This window comes from Balaenoptera physalus (genome assembly GCF_965194825.1).
Source record: "Balaenoptera physalus genome assembly, chromosome: 7".
NCBI lineage: Eukaryota > Metazoa > Chordata > Mammalia > Artiodactyla > Balaenopteridae > Balaenoptera > Balaenoptera physalus.
The window spans coordinates 111,543,125-111,562,551 of record NC_138886.1 but is presented as its reverse complement, the minus strand read 5'-3'; the positions used below and the strand labels follow the sequence as shown (position 1 = coordinate 111,562,551).

General features: G+C 48.9%; 1 protein-coding gene and 1 long non-coding RNA gene across 3 annotated transcripts in view; one reads left to right on the top strand and one right to left on the bottom strand.

Moving 5' to 3' along the window:
* Window positions 1–19,427, top strand: part of LOC309664125 — a 764,383-nt gene that overhangs the window by 430,840 nt on the left and 314,116 nt on the right. The gene's annotated exons all lie outside the window — the stretch shown is intronic.
* The window catches only part of DPYSL2 (dihydropyrimidinase like 2), a 115,685-nt gene that overhangs the window by 8,244 nt on the left and 88,014 nt on the right, over window positions 1–19,427 (bottom strand). For both annotated transcript variants that reach the window (XM_082468894.1, XM_082468895.1), the window contains exons 8-11: window positions 15,402–15,522; window positions 5,906–6,062; window positions 5,293–5,434; window positions 3,068–3,238 (exon numbers count right to left, since the gene is read on the bottom strand). In XM_082468894.1, coding sequence (XP_082325020.1) covers window positions 3,068–3,238; window positions 5,293–5,434; window positions 5,906–6,062; window positions 15,402–15,522 — 591 coding nt within the window. The remainder of the gene's footprint in view (window positions 1–3,067; window positions 3,239–5,292; window positions 5,435–5,905; window positions 6,063–15,401; window positions 15,523–19,427) is intronic.

Below are 19,427 nucleotides of genomic sequence, written 5' to 3'. Positions count from 1 at the left end.
TCCAAATTCAAGTTAATTAGCCCCATGGTAGGAAACACCGTATTACACGGGGAAAGCCTCTTGCCCGCGTTCTCCCAGATAATTAAAGCTGCACAAGCATGCTTAGTGTGGGCTCTTTCAAACAGGTGAGGACGGGCAAGAGGCACTTCTGGAAGTCATGATTTCCTATACGGGGTTGCCTGGAGGTAAAGCCAGGGCAGTGCTACTGAATGCCCGGAGGGCAGAATCTGTCTTCTCAAATCATCACTCCTTTACATCCTGTCTTGCGCTGGGTTAAGAACTCCAAACGCAGGCTCCCTAGCTAGGTCATCTGCAGTTTACATGATGAGTCCAGTCTGCCCTTTCCCTCACCTCTGGGGAGGGGACCCTGGAAGGGAGGAGAAGCATGTTCTCCCTCTAACCCTGACCAAGAGGCCGCACACACAGTCTGGCAGGGAAGAGCCCTGGACAATTTTGGGTTCTAATTCTGGCTCCACCGCAAAATAGCTATGTAATGTTAGACTGGTCACTTAAGCTCTCTAAGTCTCGGTTTATTTATCTTCCCGATTGGGATAATAATACCATCCCTTTATTGAGAAGGCCAAATGAAAGGGTAAATGGAGCTGTGATGCTAAATGCATATGAAGAGATAGGTTCACCAGGCAGGACCCTAGGACCCCTGACCATAAAGAAGCCAATTCTGAGCAGCTCATGCAGCTCAATAACAAAAAAACGAACAACCCAATCCAAAAATGGGCCGAAGACCTAAATAGACATTTCTCCAAAGAAGATATACAGATGGCCTACAGACACATGAAAGAATGCTCAACATCATTAATCATTAGAGAAATGCAAATCAAAACTACAATGAGATATCATCTCACACCGGTCAGAATGGCCATCATCAAAAAATCTAGAAACAATAAATGTTGGAGAGGGTGTGGAGGAAAGGGAACACTCTTGCACTGTTGGTGGGAATGTAAATTGATACAGCCACTATGGAGAACAGTATGGAGGTTCCTTAAAAAACTACAAATAGAACTACCATACGACCCAGCAATCCCACTACTGGGCATATACCCTGAGAAAACCATAGGTCAAAAAGAGTCATGTACCAAAATGTTCATTGCAGCTCTATTTACAATAGCCAGGACATGGAAGCAATCTAAATGTCCATCGACAGATGAATGGATAAAGAAGATGTGGCACATATATACAATGGAATATTACTCAGCCATAAAAAGAAATGAAATGGAGGTATTTGTAATGAGGTGGATGGAGTTAGAGTCTGTCATACAGAGTGAAGTAAGTCAGAAAGAGAAAAACAAATACAGTATGCTAACACATATATATGGAATCTAAGGGGAAAAAAAAAAAAAAAAAAAAAAAAAAAGGCCATGAAGAACCTAGTGGCAAGACGGGAATAAAGACACAGACCTACTAGAGAATGGACTTGAGGATATGGGGAGGGGGTGGGGTGAGATGTGACAGGGTAAGAGAGTGTCATGGACATATATACACTACCAAATGTAAAATAGATAACTAGTGGGAAGCAGCCGCATAGCACAGGGAGATCAGCTCGGTGCTTTGTGACCATCTAGAGGGATGGGATGGGGAGGGTGGGAGGGAGGGAGAGGCAAGAGGGAAGAGAAATGGGAACATATTGTATATGTATAACTGATTCACTTTGTTATAAAGCAGAAGCTAACACACCATTGTAAGGCAATTATACTTCAATAAAGATGTTAAAAAAAAAAAAAAAAAAAAAAAAAAAAAAAAAAAAAAAAAGAAGCCAATTCTGGAGCCCCGGGAGGTTATGATCTAAGTCACAAGTTGGTACGGCTGTAAGGCTCTGCTGCATAGTTAAGCCAGCCAGTGGGGAAGAAGGGAAAAGTCAACTATTAATGCTGAGAGCTGAGCAGCCTTCCCTAAAGGCACCCACCATCCTGGCACCCACGGGTGCCAGGGCAGCTCAAGCCCCTCTGCCCAAAGGAGAAAGACGACTGGGATTTGACCAAGAGTCCAGCGCTGTCCTGGAGAAATGCCAGAAGCCCACCCCTGAGCTGGCCCTTGGAGGGGGCGTTGGTACTTGCTGGCCCAGGCCACCTGTGGTGGGCAATCTAGAATCAGATTCCGCATTGAGCCAGCTTTCAGTTTAGACCTTGATCTTGAAGAGCCTCTTCATTCACTAAGAATTCACTTCAAGAGTCATATGGGGTGCTGACATAAAACACTCTGTCCTATGCCCATTTCTCTTCCAAAGCTCTCCCTTTGTCCTTGGCCTCTCAATATGAAACACACACACACAATTTTTCCTATGAAGAACCAATGGTATCTACACCTCTACCTAATGCCCACTGACCTCACAGAATCGCAGGACACTCAGGGGCCTCGTCTAAACGGCTCATTCTCAGCTGATGAGCCTGAGACATGACATGAAGTCACCTGCCCAGGGTCCCATTAACAAGACAGGGCATCCCCAAGCTCTGCAGTCTAGACGGAAAGGCAAGAGACACCCCAGAACTGCAGATCCTAAAGTCCTAATCAGAATGGCTGCCAAGGTATTTCTTCTGTTTCTTCAAAGTCAATTCATTCCTTTAGGACATAAGAGCATCTGCCCTTTAGGCTTTCGGACGACAACACTGACATGAGAAAACCGTTGCTTCAAAGAATAAAAGTGCCCAGTGGGCATCTCGGGAGTGGACATTTGAATGTTTTATTTGGATCCCTTGCACCAAGGGACGCCATGAGAGGTGCTGAACCAAACTATTAAAATGGAATGCTGCCTGACTTCTAGAAGCTTCTGATGTCCAGGCAGGACGCCGGAGGCTCTGAAGGTCCATAGATAGAGACTTCTATCCAGAGAGAGGCCATCGTACTCCAAAGTGATAAGATTAACAGTCTTATTGACCTCACTAACGAAAAGGAAAGAGCTATTTTTTCTCAGCAAATTGCAAGTTATAACATATCCTGGGGAAGAGGTTCTTTCCTATCACAGCGAGTTCTTTTCATAAATCCTGAGGACTCTCCCTGCCTCTGCCCCTTTCTGTGACTGTAGTTCGTTTGGACTGGGTCCACGCGGCCTTACACTGTTGTGGGTCTTGGCAGAGATGGTTTTCACGCTGTCAGGGTCCCAGATGACCAGGTCAGCATCGGATCCCACAGCAATGCGGCCTTTCCGGGGGTAAAGGTTGAACACTTTGGCTGCATTGGTGCTGGTCACGGCCACAAACTGGTTCTCATCCATCTTCCCAGTGACCTGAGGAGGACAACACACACATGCACAACACGCACACACACAACAAAAGCAGACTAAAAAGTTGAAGGGTGGAATACTACTTAGCCATTAAAAAGGAACACACTTTTGATACACACAACAACTTGGATACTAAAGGCATTATGCTGAGTGAAAAAAACAACCTCCAAAGGTCACGTACTGTGTGATTTCATTTATATAACATGGGCAAAATAACCAAGTTATAGAGATGGACAGACCAGGGGTGAGACGGAGATTCTTCCAAGGGTTAGGGGTGGGTGTGACTATAAAGGGGCAGTAGGAGAGGGGTCTCTGTGGTGACGGAGGACATCTCTATCTTGATTGTGGTGATGGTTACATGGATCTACATATGACAAAATGGCACAGAACTATACACACACATCACACCACTGTCGATCTCCGGGTTTGGATATCACACTCTAATTATGTAAGATGTAACCATGGGGGAAACTGGGTGAAGGGTACACAGGACCTCTCTGTCCTATCTCTGCAAGTTCCTCTGGATCTATAATCATTTCAAAGTAAAAAGTTTTAAAAGAAATTTGAAGGGGCTGCAGGGCCTCTTCAGGAAACATCATTTGGCTTATGTCCTCTTCAAAGATACAGGCACAGACCTTGGCTCTAAGTCCAGCCAACAAGGGAGTCTCAGCCGCCCGTCCCGGCAGCAAACCCTGGGCGCCAAGCACACTCCCCACGTCCTTCCCCCCACCTTCTCATCTCTACCACTTGTGCCTCATGTCCCTTTAAATGCAGAATTTGAGGAGATGAATGCATTTCTCCGAGTTAGGAAAACTGCTCTAAATGCAACAGAAAAATGGGCAAAGGAAATGAGCAGGTAGTAAGAGGGAGAGAAAAATACAAATGGCCAAAAGCATACAAAAGAAATATACATTTTAGTCAGTCATTGAAGAGATTGAAAAACAATGAGACACAAAATTCACCAATCAAATCGGTGATACTTTGGGTTTTTTGCTGGTAACACCAGTTCAGACCTGGTAGAAGTTAACTGGGTAATGCCACATACTGCTGGCAGCATACAAATTGGTGCAATCTTTTTGGAAGGAATTTTGACAATATATATCAAAAGCCTTAAAAATATGCACACCCCTTGACCCAGCACTACCACTTCTAGAAATTTCTCCTACAAGCATCATTAAAGATGTGTCCAAGGATGTAGCTATAAGGGTGTTCATCCCAGTAAGAAAATCAGAAACAACATAAGGGACCAACCAAAGAATTACAAATGAATTACAGTTCAGCATTAAGATAGGAATGGTCTGCTCTTAAAAACCAAGTTGTTCAAGTATGTTTAAGGATGTAGAGACTTTTTCATGCTATAGGTTTTTTAAAAGATAGGCTACAAAATAGTATGCCAGTCACACACTCACACACACACACACACACACACACACACACACACACACACACGTGCACTCTCTCACTGGCAAAAAATGAAAGACATTTGCTAAAACGTTCATTGCAGTTGTATCTGAAATAGGGTGTCATAAGTGATTTTTATTTTCTTTTTGGAATAACGATACACAGTTTACATAATTGAAAAAATTCATTAAGAAACTGAAAACCTATTGTTATTACGTTTTAAAATATTAAAAATAAAAAAACCCAAAGATCCCTTAAAGGTCAGTATATGTTCAAAGCGGGCTGAGCCCACAGAGTCCAAAAGATCATTTTAAAGAAACTGAGTCCATTTCCACGACTGGATTAACTAAGTCACCAGGTTGCTAAGGAAGCTTTTTCTGGACTGATCAAAAGAGTCATATTGTAAAGACTGGTTTTTTCCAGTCTCTACTGGTCCACAGATGATAATGGTGACAAACACATATGGGATACTTAGGAGGAAATGACCTCTGAGGAGTGGTCTTAGACTTCCAAACCTAAGAAATATTATCACACAAGTTCCAGTTTCTAGAATTCTCTCAACTGCCATTTCCAGGCCCGCATGAGACCCAGGGACCTCGGATGAGGAGGCAGGAGAAAGCTGAGCCCTCCCCCTGCGTGAGACCACCGCTCCTTACCACAGCCTTATCCCAGATGACGGACAACCGCTCCTCCGTGCCATTGGTGCCTTCGGGGATCAGGGTGAAGTTGTCCTTTCCTACGGCCTTCTGGGCAGTGTTGAAAGTACAGTGGGCACTGCCAGTGACCTGGAGATCTCCACTGGAAGGAAAACATACCACTGGCTTTTCTCTAACCTTTGACCTCAGATCATCCTTGAACGTACTTTTTAATGGGCCAGGCCACTGAAAAGTTTTTGACTTAACTGTCATCCCCCCTCAGGAGACAAGAAACTTGGGAAGCTATGGCCTGACGCGGAAGCTTCATTCTAATGCTGTGTATCTACGTCTAGTTTGTGAGGTATCTTACGAGTGACACTGCACCACAGTAGAACCCGTCTGCTATCTCATTCATCCCCTTTGGTTGACTTTCAAGATGGCCCTGGTTTTTACCCAGAATTGCCCCCAATAGCGTCAGGGTGACAATGCCCTGCTGCCGTCCGGCAATCCGAGTTTGGAGAACGAGGTCTCTTATTTGCAAGTTTGCTTCTGCCCACCACGTGGGAACCCACCGGTCAGCTTGGTCCGAGGAAAGACCAAGAACGGAAGGTGGGAACAAGTCGCCAACACTCACCAGGACAGCAAGGAGTTCAGAAAGTCCGGAGTGGTCGGGTCGGGGCTCAGGGGCGGGGAGGTGACGAAAGCAGCAGCCTTGGCCCAGTTCTTGCTCCAGTACTGGGAGCCGTCAGTCCCCAAGCTGGCGGTGATGGGCTCGCCATACACCACGGTCCCTGACAAACAGAGGGCAGAGCTGAGCGCTGTGCAAAGGTGGGGGGAGGAAACCACCACTGCTGGGACCCACTGCCTGCCTGGCAGCATGCCCAGAGCTCTCAGCACCCCTTCAAAGAAGGGGACCACCTGCTCTCCCAGCTGAGGAAACTCATGTTCGGCGAAGTCAAATACCCCAGCCAGCCAGTCACCGATCCAACGAGTACTCCCTAAGACTTCATCTGTGACCCTTGCTCTTCTTTTTCTTCAATTTTTATTTTATATGGGAGTAGAGTTGATTAACAATGTTGTGTTAGCTTCAGGTGTACAGCAAAGTGATTCAGTTATACATATATCGATTCTTTTCCAGATTCTTTTCCCATGCAGGTTATTAAAGAGTATTGAGTAGAGTTCCCTGAGCTGTACAGTAGGTCCTTGTTGAGTATCTATTTTCTATACAGTAGTGTGTGTATGGTAATCCCAACCTCCTAATAATCCCTCCCCCTTACCCCTGCTCTTCTAACTCAACCCTCTCCCCCTAGGGGATCCCAAACAGTTCCACCTCCTATTCTGTTGATTCGCAAATCTATTCACAATCTCCAGCTCAGACTGCATTCAAGCACCCAATCTCGAGAGCCATCTAGACTCTTATTTTGGGTGATCCAGGGCACCTCACACTTAACCTCACTGCTCACCAAAACACGCCCCCTGCTCTCCCAATGTCTCCCAGTCCTTCTCCCAGTGTCCAGCTCTTGTTAATGAGCCGAGACAGGAAACAACATGTGACATCAGTGGGATGAAGCATTTGAGAGCAAGTACACAACCCTCCACATCTGCCCAAGAGACAGCCTGGATCCCTGAGGGTCCCCAGATTCACAGCAGACTTTGTAAGAGTGCAAAGTAAAGAACTTTGCACAGTTACGTTACTGAGATTTCAGAGTTTGCAGAAGCCTAGCCTAATACAGTATATTGTCAAGAAAGAATGTTGATTTCCTGATGCTTAAATCACATCCTCTTCTCTATCCACTCATGTCCAAGCCAGAAAATTGGGAATCATTTATATCCATCGAATGCCTTAAATATATCCTTTCCTTTCCCCTCTGCATACCTTCCCTTAAAATCAGGACTTCATCATTTCTCCCCAGCTCACCTCCTTCCCCACCTCTTCATCCATTCTCCATGGCACTTCCAGAGTGATCTTCCTAAAACATAATCTTCCCGTGTCACTCTCTTGCATAAAATCCTCCCAAGGAGACCTTCTGACTTCAAGGATAGAAACAAACTTCTCACTGAAGCATCTCATGCCTTTCATTAGCCGGCCTCACATCAAAACTGGTCTCTTCTCTACCATCATCCAAAAACTCCACCCTGTCCTCCACTCCAATAACCCAATAATCATTCCGTTTTAAATTTTTTGATTTTTCAGACAGAGAAAGACAAATATCATATGGTATCACTCATAGGTGGAATCTAATTTTAAAAAAATGATACAAATGAACTTATTTACAAAACAGAAACAGACTCACAGATTTCAAAAACAAACTTATGGTTACCAAAGGGGAAATGTGGAGGGGAGGGACAAATTAGGAGTTTGGGATTAACATATACACACTACTATATATAAAATAGATAGGCAACAAGGACCTACTGTACAGCACAGGGAACTCTACTCAGTATTCTGTAGGAACCTTTATGGGGAAAGAATCTGAAAAAGAATGAATATATGTATATGCATAACTGAATCACTTTGCTGCATACCTGAAACTAACGCAACACTGTAAATCAACTACATGCCAATACAATTTTTACAAAAATAATAATCAATTTTTGATTTTTCCACTTGATGGAGATACCCTTAGGAAAGTGACTCAATAAATGTGTGTTGAACTGATTGAAGGGTGAGATGTTTTATTAAGTAAAGGCATCAGAGCTGGAGTTTGACCCCAGGCCAGCCTCACCACCACCGGGAATTCACCTCTTCTACCTGCTCCCACCAAGGGCTCCCCTACCCCCCAACTGTGGTCCTGCCAAGTGGGCTCTGAGGCCAAACACTCCTCAGTCTGGAATGTGTCTCCTTTCCTCTCCGCGGCCTTTTCCAAGACTTTATCTCTTGGTAACACAGCACTACACCCACTCTGGGACAGCCACTGCCCCGAGAGCTGGCTCCGGGAGCTGGCCCCCTACCCTGAGCCCAGCCTCAGGAATCTCACAAAGGATGCTCTGTTCCGCCAGGGAGTGTTAGAGGCCCGGCAGGCAGCTCACTTGAGGAAATCAGTGACAACCCCCGAGCAGGAGGGAGGGCTCCAGAACCCAGGGGAAGCCTCCCTCTGAAGGAAGCCCCAGGAAGAGAAGGGCAATGCTCAGAATCACCTGGAAGGTCCCCAGCGTTCCTGACCTACTCAAAGCCTCCCAGGCAGGATTGGGTCGAGGAGCTGCTGGGCAGCTGCAAAACCCGCTCTAGCTCATCTCAAAGTAGTAAAACCCTGCAACAAGAAGGCCTTGGCTGCTGTCAGGTACATGTCTATGAAATGCAAATGGCTGAGCAGGCCCCAGCTCCCCCAAGGGCCACAGTTTTCGACTGGAGCATCGGCCAGAATTGGCTGAACTGAGGGTAACTCTTCCAACCCAGCCAGGTCTGGAGGTCCCACTGGCTATTGACTGAGCATGAAGGTGAGGTCTGGGCGAGTCACTAGGAAAACAAAGGACCCGCAACCCTAAAGGTTTCCTGGCTTTGTCGACATGAAACCAATCAAGAGACAGAACTGCCTGGAGAAAAAGAGTGGCTGCCAGTCTTTGGAAATCCTTGGACGAGCATCAGAAGTTTCCTGATCTTCCCGGTAACTCAATATTCCGCATCCTCTCCCTGGATCTGCACTTCAGTCCTGCCTTTGGAAACTTGAGTACAAGGAGGGGCTGGTTCCTGGAATGTGTCCTGAATCCTACAAGTGTGAGTGCCCTTGACCTCGGCCTGCATCTCACTCTGCAAAATACAACTCAGATTGGGGTGGAGGAGCTGGTAGAGGAGACAGGGCCCATCCCCTCCGTGCACCGGCCCACACACCTCGCCACAAGGGAATGAACTCGGCCTTCAGCCTATGCAAAACCCAGAAATGGGTCAGAATTCAAGGCCATTGCTGACCAGACCTGCCTTCTTAGACCAAGGCTGAGCCAGGACTCCTGGGCCAGGGTCAAGCAAAGATGTGGGCACTTAGAGAAGGAGAAAGGCATCTTTCTTTTTTTAAAAATTGGAGTATAGCTGCTTCACAACGTTGTTATTCTCTGCTGTACAACGAAGTGACTCAGCTATATGTATACCTATATCCCCTCCCTCCTGGACCTCCCTGTCACTCCTCGCCTCATCCCACCCATCTAGGTCATCACAGAGCACCGAGCTGAGCTCCCTGTGCTATACAGCAGGTTCCCACTAGCTATCTGTTTTACACATGGTAGTGTATATATGTCAATCCCAATCTCCCAATTCTTCCCACCCTCCCCTTCCCCCTTGTGTCCACATGTCCATTCTCTACGTCTGCGTCTCTATTCCTGCCCTGCAAATAGGTTCATCTGTACCATTTTTCTAGATTCCACATATATGCGTTAATATACGATATTTGTTTTTCTCTTTCTGACTTACTAGAGTCTGTCATACAGAGTGAAGTAAGTCAGGGAGAAAGCCATCTTTGCAGCTCATTCCTGCTTTGCCCTGTTCAGGGATTCAGAGGTCCTTGCTGTCTTTTGGGTTTTCTTCTCTTCAACCCCCAAAGGCAGGGCAGGAGTTACATCGTCCTGAGGAGGCCTCCACCTCCGCCCGTTTTATAAACACTGTACCTGAGACAGCCATGAATGGGCTTCTGGACCTCAGTCAGGCCGCAGACACCACTGCACTGCATGCCGGAAATAATTACCACTAATAATAATAAACCACCAAACAGGCTTCACTGGCCTTTCTGCCCTCCTCCAAACACAATGCTGATGTTTTCTTGGTGGCAGTTAGACCTTCATGCTCTCCTTCTGCGGGGAAAGTCTAAACTGAAGGCTGTGATCCCAGGCCAGCCTTTGGCAGGCTCCCTAGGATGGCTGGGAACAGCAGGGCTGGGGGTGGTGTTTATTTACAACGGGACTGAGTGCATTCATGAAGAATAAAGGAAGGCTGGGGGTTAGATATGTTTGACAGCTTCCATCCGGACGGTTACTCATTTCCCATGAACGAGAAGCAAGAGGACAAATCCAGAGCAGAAACAACGGAAAATCGTGTGTGTGTGTGTGTGTGTGTGTGTGTGTGTGCGCACGCGCGCGTGTATGTATTTCAAAACACAGCCACAAAAGCACAGTGAAAAACTACACAAACACTGGGACTTCCCTGGCGGGTCCAGTGGTTAAGACTCTGCGCTTCCACTGCAGGGGGCGCTGGGTTCAATCCCTGGTCAGGGAACTAAGATCCCGCGTGCCCCTTGGCACAGCCGGAAAAAAAAAAAACTACACAAATACACACACACACACACCACTCTCCCTCTCCTCTCAGAGACCCCAGGCCAGAACTCAACACCCCGGCACCTGTCCATGGAGAACCCTGTCAGATTTTGGTATCAAGAGTGGTTCTAAAGGAACAGACTCTTAAAGTTTTCTGAATTGGCTCTGGGGTTTCTGAAATTGGCTCTCTAATCTGATGCGACTTAAAGCACTAACGACTCCACTCCCAGTAGTTAAGAGAGCACTGAGAGTACATGGCGTGATGGGGCAAAAGAAATGCACAAAACACCACATCAGGTACTTAAAACAGGCAAAGTTCTGGGTAACTGTGTATTTGACACCTTAGAACATTTTTGTCAAACCGAGTATAACAAGATTAGCTGGTTGTTCCTAATTGCACTGACAAAGTGAGAAAAGACGAGGATGACTCAGGGATTCAAATTCCCAGCTCAAAGGTCCCATAAATGACCCAAAAGTTTCTACATCTGCCCCAAAAGAGATCGTCATCTCCAGTAGCCTCAGAGCTAAACCAGCTGAAAACTGAACCCAGAGTCTCACCCTGCAAGTGGCTGAATTGAATTCCCAACTTGCAAGCATCTGCCATTAAGGTGAGGGCATTCCGCTGCAATGCCAACGCTTCCGAGTCTCCAGCCTGCCAGCCCACCCTGCAGACTCCAGACGTGCCAGTGCCCATATCGCATGAGCCAGTTCCTTAAAATGTGTGTGTGTGTGTGAGAGCGAGGTGGGGGGGGGGAGAGAGGGAGAGAGAGATTGGTTGTGTTTCTCCAGAGCCCTGACCAACACAGATCTTGGTGAGATTTTATAACATTCACAGCCCAACCCATGGGCCACTCTCTGGGTTCAAGATTACTAGGTTGTGCATTAACTTAACACAAAGGAATCGTCCCCAGGTTGGGTCAGTCCTCACGGGGCCCGTGACCACGTGCTTCTCATTACACCGCCACCATTCCTACTGACCCGCAGGGCATAGGAAGTCTCGTCTCATGTTTGGGTTGTGAATGTTTCTGCATCTGGGTTCCGGGGGTGGGGAGGGGGGAGGAGGGGGAGGGGTGTGCACCGGATGAGGTCATCGGGCACTGCCTACGCGCCACCACTCACAGGCGGAAGGCATCAGCGCCATGCTCGACCCCTCACGTGGACAAAATGCAGTCGGAGGGTGCCTGTTCGCGAGAAATCCCGACACTGGATCCTCAGTGGAGAGAGAGCCGGCCCGGAGCCTGGAACTAAGGGTTCTATTTCCCACGGGCTGGTTGACCTGGGGCAAGATAGTCAATTTCCGCATTGCAGTTTCCTTTCCGTGACATGAGCCTATGATTACATCGACCTGTGTCTAAGTTCTTTTGAAGAGTGAAAACTGCCCAAGGTATCGTGGTGCTGGCTGTGTCTTCATTTCCTTATCTGCAGAGTGGGGTTGGTGACACGCTGTCCTGTGGAAGGACACAGAATGAAGGAAGCAGCACGGGCAAGGCAGCCCCGTGGGAACAGTCCTCACTGACGCTCTGTCTCACACCTTCACTTACCTAAACACCTCCTGTCTTGGATTTAGGACCTGCAAGTCTCTGGGTGGGGGGCACACGGAGACCAGTGAGGGGAGATGCTACTGCGCCAGCCATTGATGGGGTTCTGGTTTCTCAACAGCTCACATTCACAGAGAGATGTTGAGTCGCTTTACGCAGCCTGACCCCTCTAAGACCGCGTAGGGGGCTGCAGTGCGTGTCTGTGAACAGTGGCGCCTTCCCCTGTGCTCTAACCATACTTGGCTCGCGCCTCTTTGATGAACTATTTCCCATGTGACCGTCTGCTCCTGCACCCTCCCACTGCTAGTAAAGGAGCTAACAGGGCTGGGACCATTTCTCACCTCCAGCTCAAATGCCTTAAGTATCACACAGTAAAAGTTCGTGGAATAAATAAGGGAACTCTCTATTTTACAGAGGAAGAAAAGGAGCCACAGCATGTTGGCAGTGTCCTGCCATATCTGCCTCCAGGGTCCAGAAGAAGCCACCTGAAGCTGAAAAACAATCCTCAGCAGAAAATCCTTGCCCCTTGCTCTGCTCTTCTAACAAGCCCAAAGTTAAACCAGCCCTTCACTCTTTAATCATCATAGTAGTAGGTACCTTTATTACATAGCCCTTACGTGCATTATCTCATTTAAGCATCATCCTTTTGCCTTTGTCACCACTACTATCCTCCCCTGCAGATGGAAAATGAGACCTAGAGGTGGTAAGTCACCTGCCCACCATCACTTGCTAGTGCCTCGCGGAGCTGGGATTTGATCCAGGACAGGATACTGATCCCAGAGCCCTAACGCTCAATACAGCTTTATGTTGTTTTTCTTCTTGGTCACTGGGGAAATCCTTGCTTCAATATTATCCATGACTCTGTTGAGTGTCAGACTCCAGTTTCTACCCAGTTTGTTGAGGAACTAAACCCCAGCAGATACCGAGAAGGAGATGGTCACAGCATTTCCCATATTAAAATAATCTCAAAGCATGAAGGTGAGTCAAACATTAATGCAGACCTTCATGGCCCGAGGTCAGATGCCGACGATCAAAGCCCAATTCCACCATTCACCAGCACTGAGCTTCAGTTTACTCAGTTGCAAAGTAAAACAAAGTGCAGAAATTCCTGCCCCGGCCACCTCCCAAAGTTGTTATGAAGTTCAAGACAAGATGGAAAGAACCTAAGCGCCTACAAGCAGGTGAGGATTTCTCCTTCTTGCTCATTAGCACCCAGATGCACTGGAAATTCCTTTCTGGCAGCTCAAGTTCATCTAAAGCAAAGGCTTTCAAGGGCTACAGGGCCACTGTCTGAATGCAAGAGCCGCCCTGGGAACCACAAAGCAGGCACAGTTGGACTCACACCCTGAAGGTTCTAAATGAATAGACTGAAGTGGTCCCTTCTTGGTGCTCAGCCCCCAGTACACACACAGGGTCTAAGTCATAAAGACAACAGAGGGACATCCTGGGGCGCTGAGTCGCAGGTATCTGAGAGGGCCTGGACTCCAGCTCCGCATCTTCAGGTGGGAAAACTGAGACACAGAAAGGAGAAGGAGCCGCAGCACCGCCGGCAGGGAGGCCTGGAGCCCAGAGCTCCCTCTGCAGCCCCCGAGCAGGGCCAGTGCCACCTGCCCCAGAACCGAGACACCTCCATCTTGAAATTCAGACAAGTGAGAATCCGAATTGGAAAACATGGCCTCGGTGTTTAAATTCTGCTAAATTGAATGTTGAATTATATTAAAACTATATTAAAATGTTCGCTTAACTTTCTGTCTCTTATTTTCATCTGGGTATGGTACGGTTACTAAAATAAGCTGCCCCCAACTTCCCCTTTGCACACGTCGAGCCAGCTGTCCACTCCACCCCGCTACAGGGAAGCAGCGATTCTGTGATTAGCGCTGGGTGCTGAGGCTGATTCCCGTATTGCAAATGTGTGTCTGGGTGATAAAGGGCCCAGGTGAGGGAGGGTCACCAGCAGTAATCATCACGTGTCTCCTAGAAACAACTCAGAGCTGATTCTAAGTGAACGTTCCATTTCAGAAAGGCAGTTCCTTCTAGATGCCAGGAGAGGGCAGGTTTCCAAAAAACTGGTAACGCAGCAACCATTTCACGAACAGCCTAAGGACAAAGACCCCAGGGGAGCTGCAAAGTACAGGGGCTAGGAATTCATTGTTGGGTCCATCTAGAGGCTATCAGCTCCTGGGAGAGGCTGACTCAGTGGTCATTGAGCAATTTGTTTTAAGTCTTGCACCAGCTCACCCACCAGTGAAAAAATCCGGATCCATGTGGATCACATCCCACAGAGAACCAGAAACAAACCAGAGAGGTCAGACTGCTCCCTTGCTGACAGAGAAAGAAAGACACATGGAGAGAGATAAAGGAATCGAAAAAGAATGAGGGGTCGTGGGGAGGGAGAGAGACACCAAGAAAGTGGTACAGAGACCAGGAGAAAGCTAGAAGAAAGTCAAGAGAGAAATGGAGACACCGAGCTGGAGAAATGCAAAGAGGCAATCGGGTTGGGAAATAAAATGGGGAGAGAGGGAGGAAGGAAGAAAGGAGGGAGGGAGGGAGGGAGTACTCTTCTATGATACTCATGTTCTGATCCAGCCAAGATCCACCCCAAGTCCACTAAACAGGATCAGGCTTTCTTTCTGTAAGTGGAGCTACACGCCCAAGCACAGACCACGTGGTGTGATTACCCGTACTCACAGTCAAAGGCAGGTTCAGTAGGGCTGTGCTGCATTCATAATGGATAAGGGGCTCACAGCACATCTTCTGGAAGCAGCACTTAGTAAATTAGTTTCCAAGAAGCTTCCCGCTGGAACAGAGGACCAGCCTCAGCCCAGAATATATCGCTATAAACTACAGAGAGCCACTCCAGCACAAGGAGAACAGGACACGAGGGCGGCCAGGGCAAAATCCCCATCCTACGCCCCCATGAGACTCTCTCACACACCCCAGCGGAAATCACTACCAGTCACGGAGGGGAACGGTATTTAGCAATAGAACGTTCCCCAGGATTCTGTGGCACATGGACTGACGTCATCTGTGTATGTGTCTGGTCCATCTAGACTGCATCAAATTAACTCCAACTTCTCTACAGAAGTGGGGACAGGAGGCAAGTGTGCCCGTCCACCCACCCTGTGCTGTGCGCGGCTTTAAATAGATACCAACACGGCCGCGGCCCCGGAACACAAGCAAGAAACTGGAGCTCCCCGCCGTGCCCAGCTGTAATTAGGTTAATGCTGGAACGTGAGGACAGCAGGGCGACCCACTTGGCAGGAGGGGTTGGAAAAGCAGCCCTCCCCCTCCCCCCTCGCCCCGTCCCCCTCCCCTCTGGAACCTGCACGCAGTCAGACCGCAGGCGGCACTTACCCTTTTTCCGGGCCTGGGCGATGACTTCCGCGGCGCTCTTGCTCATCACCTTGGTGACATACAGGGGGCAGTTGGTCTGGTTGGCTATGGTGATGGAGCGGTTCACGGCTTCAGCTTCAACCTGCAGTAGGGCACCCAAGCGTGAGAACTGTACCCACACTCAGTCTGTTCCCTGAGCCCGTCTCTACCCTCCCCGCACCGGGAGAGGCCACGGTGAACCAGAGACCACTGTGTCCTCAGGGCTCTACCCTGAGGGGCACTGCAGGCGGGGGACGTGACTTGCCCAGTGTCACTCAATACTGATTGGCTGAAAGGACGGGGCAATTCCTTCCCGGCCCTTGTGGATGGTTCTAAGCGTGGTCAGCATCAGCCGGGGGTCCGTAAGACATGCAGATTCTCAGGTGCCTCGGGCCCTTCCCCAGACCCACAGGATCAGTAACTCTGGGGGTGGGACCCAGAAATGTGGCTCTTATGGACCCCAGGTGATATTTACACTTGCTAATGTTTGAGAACCGCCATGCTTGGAAACTAATGGCTCCCAGTTTGGTGCATTCACTCCAGGGGCATGGTCTCCAGTCAAAACACTCAGCGATGGAATTTCTGAGCTGGGCTTCTGTCCCACGCCCACAAATGAAGCCAGCATCACCCAAGAAACAATGCGACCTCACAGGGCTCTGGGAACAGAGCAGGCAGATTTGTTTAAACCAAAGGTCCCTCTGTATAGGCAAACCGATCATCACCAGCCACAGACTGGTACACCCTTCAGCACAAGATGGGAGGGCTGCTCTAACCAGTAACCTGATTCTTTAAACCTGATGCTTCAGTGAATGATGTCCCAAAGACCCCAAGGGATTACTGCTAAATACCTGATCAGGTGAGACTAGTTCTTAGACCGTTATATCGCACAGGGGAATCAGCAGTGTGTGCTTAGCATGAGAAGCTGAAGGAGCAAGTGAGACGATGTAACAGAGGACCTCAGAAAGCCTTTTGCTCCCTCCCGAATCCTGGCAAAAAGGCTGGCTTCAGCTCTTCCAGGCAAGGGACTGGGTCTTCCTTGGTTTTTTGCATCCTCCAGGCAGTTCTCCCGGGGTAGCACCTGGTACCCAGCAGGTGCTCAAAAATGTTTACTGAGCAAATAAGTGACTTCATTTTGGGTTAATGGTTAAAGCTAGGCTGTTCCATAAAGAGCTGCTACTTTTCATAAAAAATGACCAAAGCTCTGGACTGAATCATCTTAGCTAACCAGTCTCTACGGCAGCTCGGCCAAGAGCTGAAGTTCTGCAACTGCGCTAAGGGGTGATCTAATTTAATATACGAGGACATGTTTCACATTTGGTCTCTTGGGCTTCAGCTATGTGAAGAGAGATGTCTCGAGACCCAAAGGCAAACCAAACAGCTCTTGAAAAAGCTCATTAAACATCCAAGTGTTTTTAATTCCTGGCATAGCTGAACAATCAGCCTCCCCTCTCCTGGGCTCCAGTTGCAACACAAGGGCCTCTAGCCCAGGCAGCACAGAGGAGGGACGTCTTGCATCTCCGCGGTCACCATAAAAGTCCACAGGGTGAAATGCAAACAGGACGCCACTAGAAGCTGCATGGGTTCCAGGGGTTCAGGCGACTGCCCAAATTCACTGTCCCAACCCAGACTCTTCTGAAAGCGAACAGAGGCGCTATTCATAACTTCACGGGGCGACGGGTTTGGACCAGGACTGCCCCGGGTGAACCAGAATGCACAGTCATGCTGATTAGGCAGTAAATGGAGCAGAAGTGCCCGTTCTAGGGGGCCCTACCCTGGGGCACTGGCTTCTGTGAAGACTGGTTTGGTGGGAGAATCTGGGTCCCAGGGCCCTGTCTGGATTGGCTCATCCGCTGGACGGTGAGCTCTGAGCCCTCCCCACCCCCTAGTCGGACAACAGGCCTGCAGTGAGGGCAGAGGCTCTAAGGTCACCTCGCGGAGAGAGAAGGTCATGTAATCCCCACGTCTCCACCTTTCACCCAGAACCATGGAAGGATCCACGTGTACCATTCTGGTGTACATGTACGTGTATGCCTCTGATATTAAACATAAACCGTCTTATGTTAAACATAAACACACAGGGCTTCCCTGGTGGCACAGTGGTTAAGAATCCGCCTGCCAACGCAGGGGACATGGGTTCGAGCCCTGGTCCGGGAAAATCCCACATGCCGCGGAGCAACTAAGCCTGTGCACCACAACTACTGAGCCTGCGTGCCGCAACTACTGAAGCCCGTGCGCCTAGAGCCCGTGCTCTGCAACAAGAGAAGCCACCGCAATGAGAAGCCCACGCACCACAATGAAGAGTAGCCCCCGCTCTCCGCAACTAGAGAAAGCCTGCGCGCAGCAACGAAGACCCAGTGCAGCCAAAAATAAACAAATTAAATTAAAAAAAATAAAAAATAAAAAATAAACACACAGTGAACTCTGGCTTCAATATTATGACAACAGTATTACAGTTTAAAAATAAAATTTTGTAATTGTCTCCTTACAGAGCTGTCAGGGATTTAGGGGGTCACCTAAGCCCTGGTTTCTGATTTTAAAGATGAGCCACCCCAAGGTCCGGGGAGCAAAGCAACCTGTACAGGCACGCACAGAAGTGTCAGTACACAACACTCCCCTTGCGGCCCAGGCCCCCAGCTGTCTGCACACCCCAGTCATCCCATACCTCAAGGCCCAGCTAGGAGGTTCCCTCCCCCATCGAGAATTCTGTCACCCTTACCTCCGGTGCCCACTCTCCTCCCAGACACCAGTCGTGTGTGTGTGTGTGTGTGTGTGTGTGTGTGTGTGTGTGTGTGTGTGTGTGTGTGTGTGTGTGTGTGTGTGTTCTGTTTGTTTGTTTTGTGCCACACCACATGGCTTGTGGGATCTCAGTTCCCCGACCAGGGACCGAACCCAGGCCACAGCAGTGAAAGCCAGGAATCCTAACCACTGGGCCACCAGGGAACTCCCCAGACACCTGTCTTACAGCTGTAACTGGCTCCGAACCCCATCATATGCCACGCCCCTACTTAACTTTGCATCTCCCCCTTCCTCCCCAGCTTGTCTGGAATCCCTCTCAGAAGGGCTCACTTTCTCATCCACCTCGATGCCCCCCACAGGCTTCCATCATAACACGTGCTTGGGCACCACTGACGGACAGGAGGTTTCTAGATTTCCACATCCCCTATCGTCTCCCTTTCAGTCTTCTCAGCTGAAAACTGGGGGAAATCCGACTGGCAATCTCACACGGTTGGGTTGGAAAGGGCAGCAGAAAGAAGAACGGGTTTTGTGTGGTTCAAGCACAAGTTAACCGTCATGATGCTGGCGCTATGGATCATAAAACCAGGAAGGAATTACATTTTTGGATGTTCTTAACTGTTTCTTGTGCATTGGCAATATCTCCTTACCGGACTCGAAAGCTCAGTTCCCTCAGAATGCATCCATGTTTTATCCTCTTTATCTCTTACAGAGGGTTTAACACACTGTTAACAGATCCCTGGCGATGAACTAAAAAACCACCCCCAGCAGCCAAGGGAGAAGGGGGCAGCTGGTGCCTGGCCGCTCACAGGGCTGACCTAGAAGTGCACCTGCTCAGGGGAAGCACCGCATGCTGTGCCCGGCCTAGAGTCAGTGCCTCTGAATCAGCTGAGAGGCAGGTGACCATGGAAAGCAGACAGAAGAGACAGTCCCCAAAGCAGCCTCTCGTGAGACCACAGGACCCTCCCAAGGAGCCAGAAGCTCCCCGTGTTGGAGCGTTGCCGCTCTGCCAGCCCTAAAGGAGCCTTCCCAATCTACAGCTGGGGATTCTGAGGTTCGCAGTGCAACAGCGGCTACAAGAGAAGTCTCCCAGGCCTCAATGTGGAAAAACAGGTATGATGTTTGTGGTCAAAATAGCAACCAGGACCCCTCTCCTCTGATAGCTTTGGCCTGTTCAGTAAACCCAGGGCGGGCTTGCTTTCTATTTGGGGTTTGCACGGACCTGGGGATGCAAAGCAGACGGTGGGAGAGACGGAAGCAAGCCCCCGGGAAGGC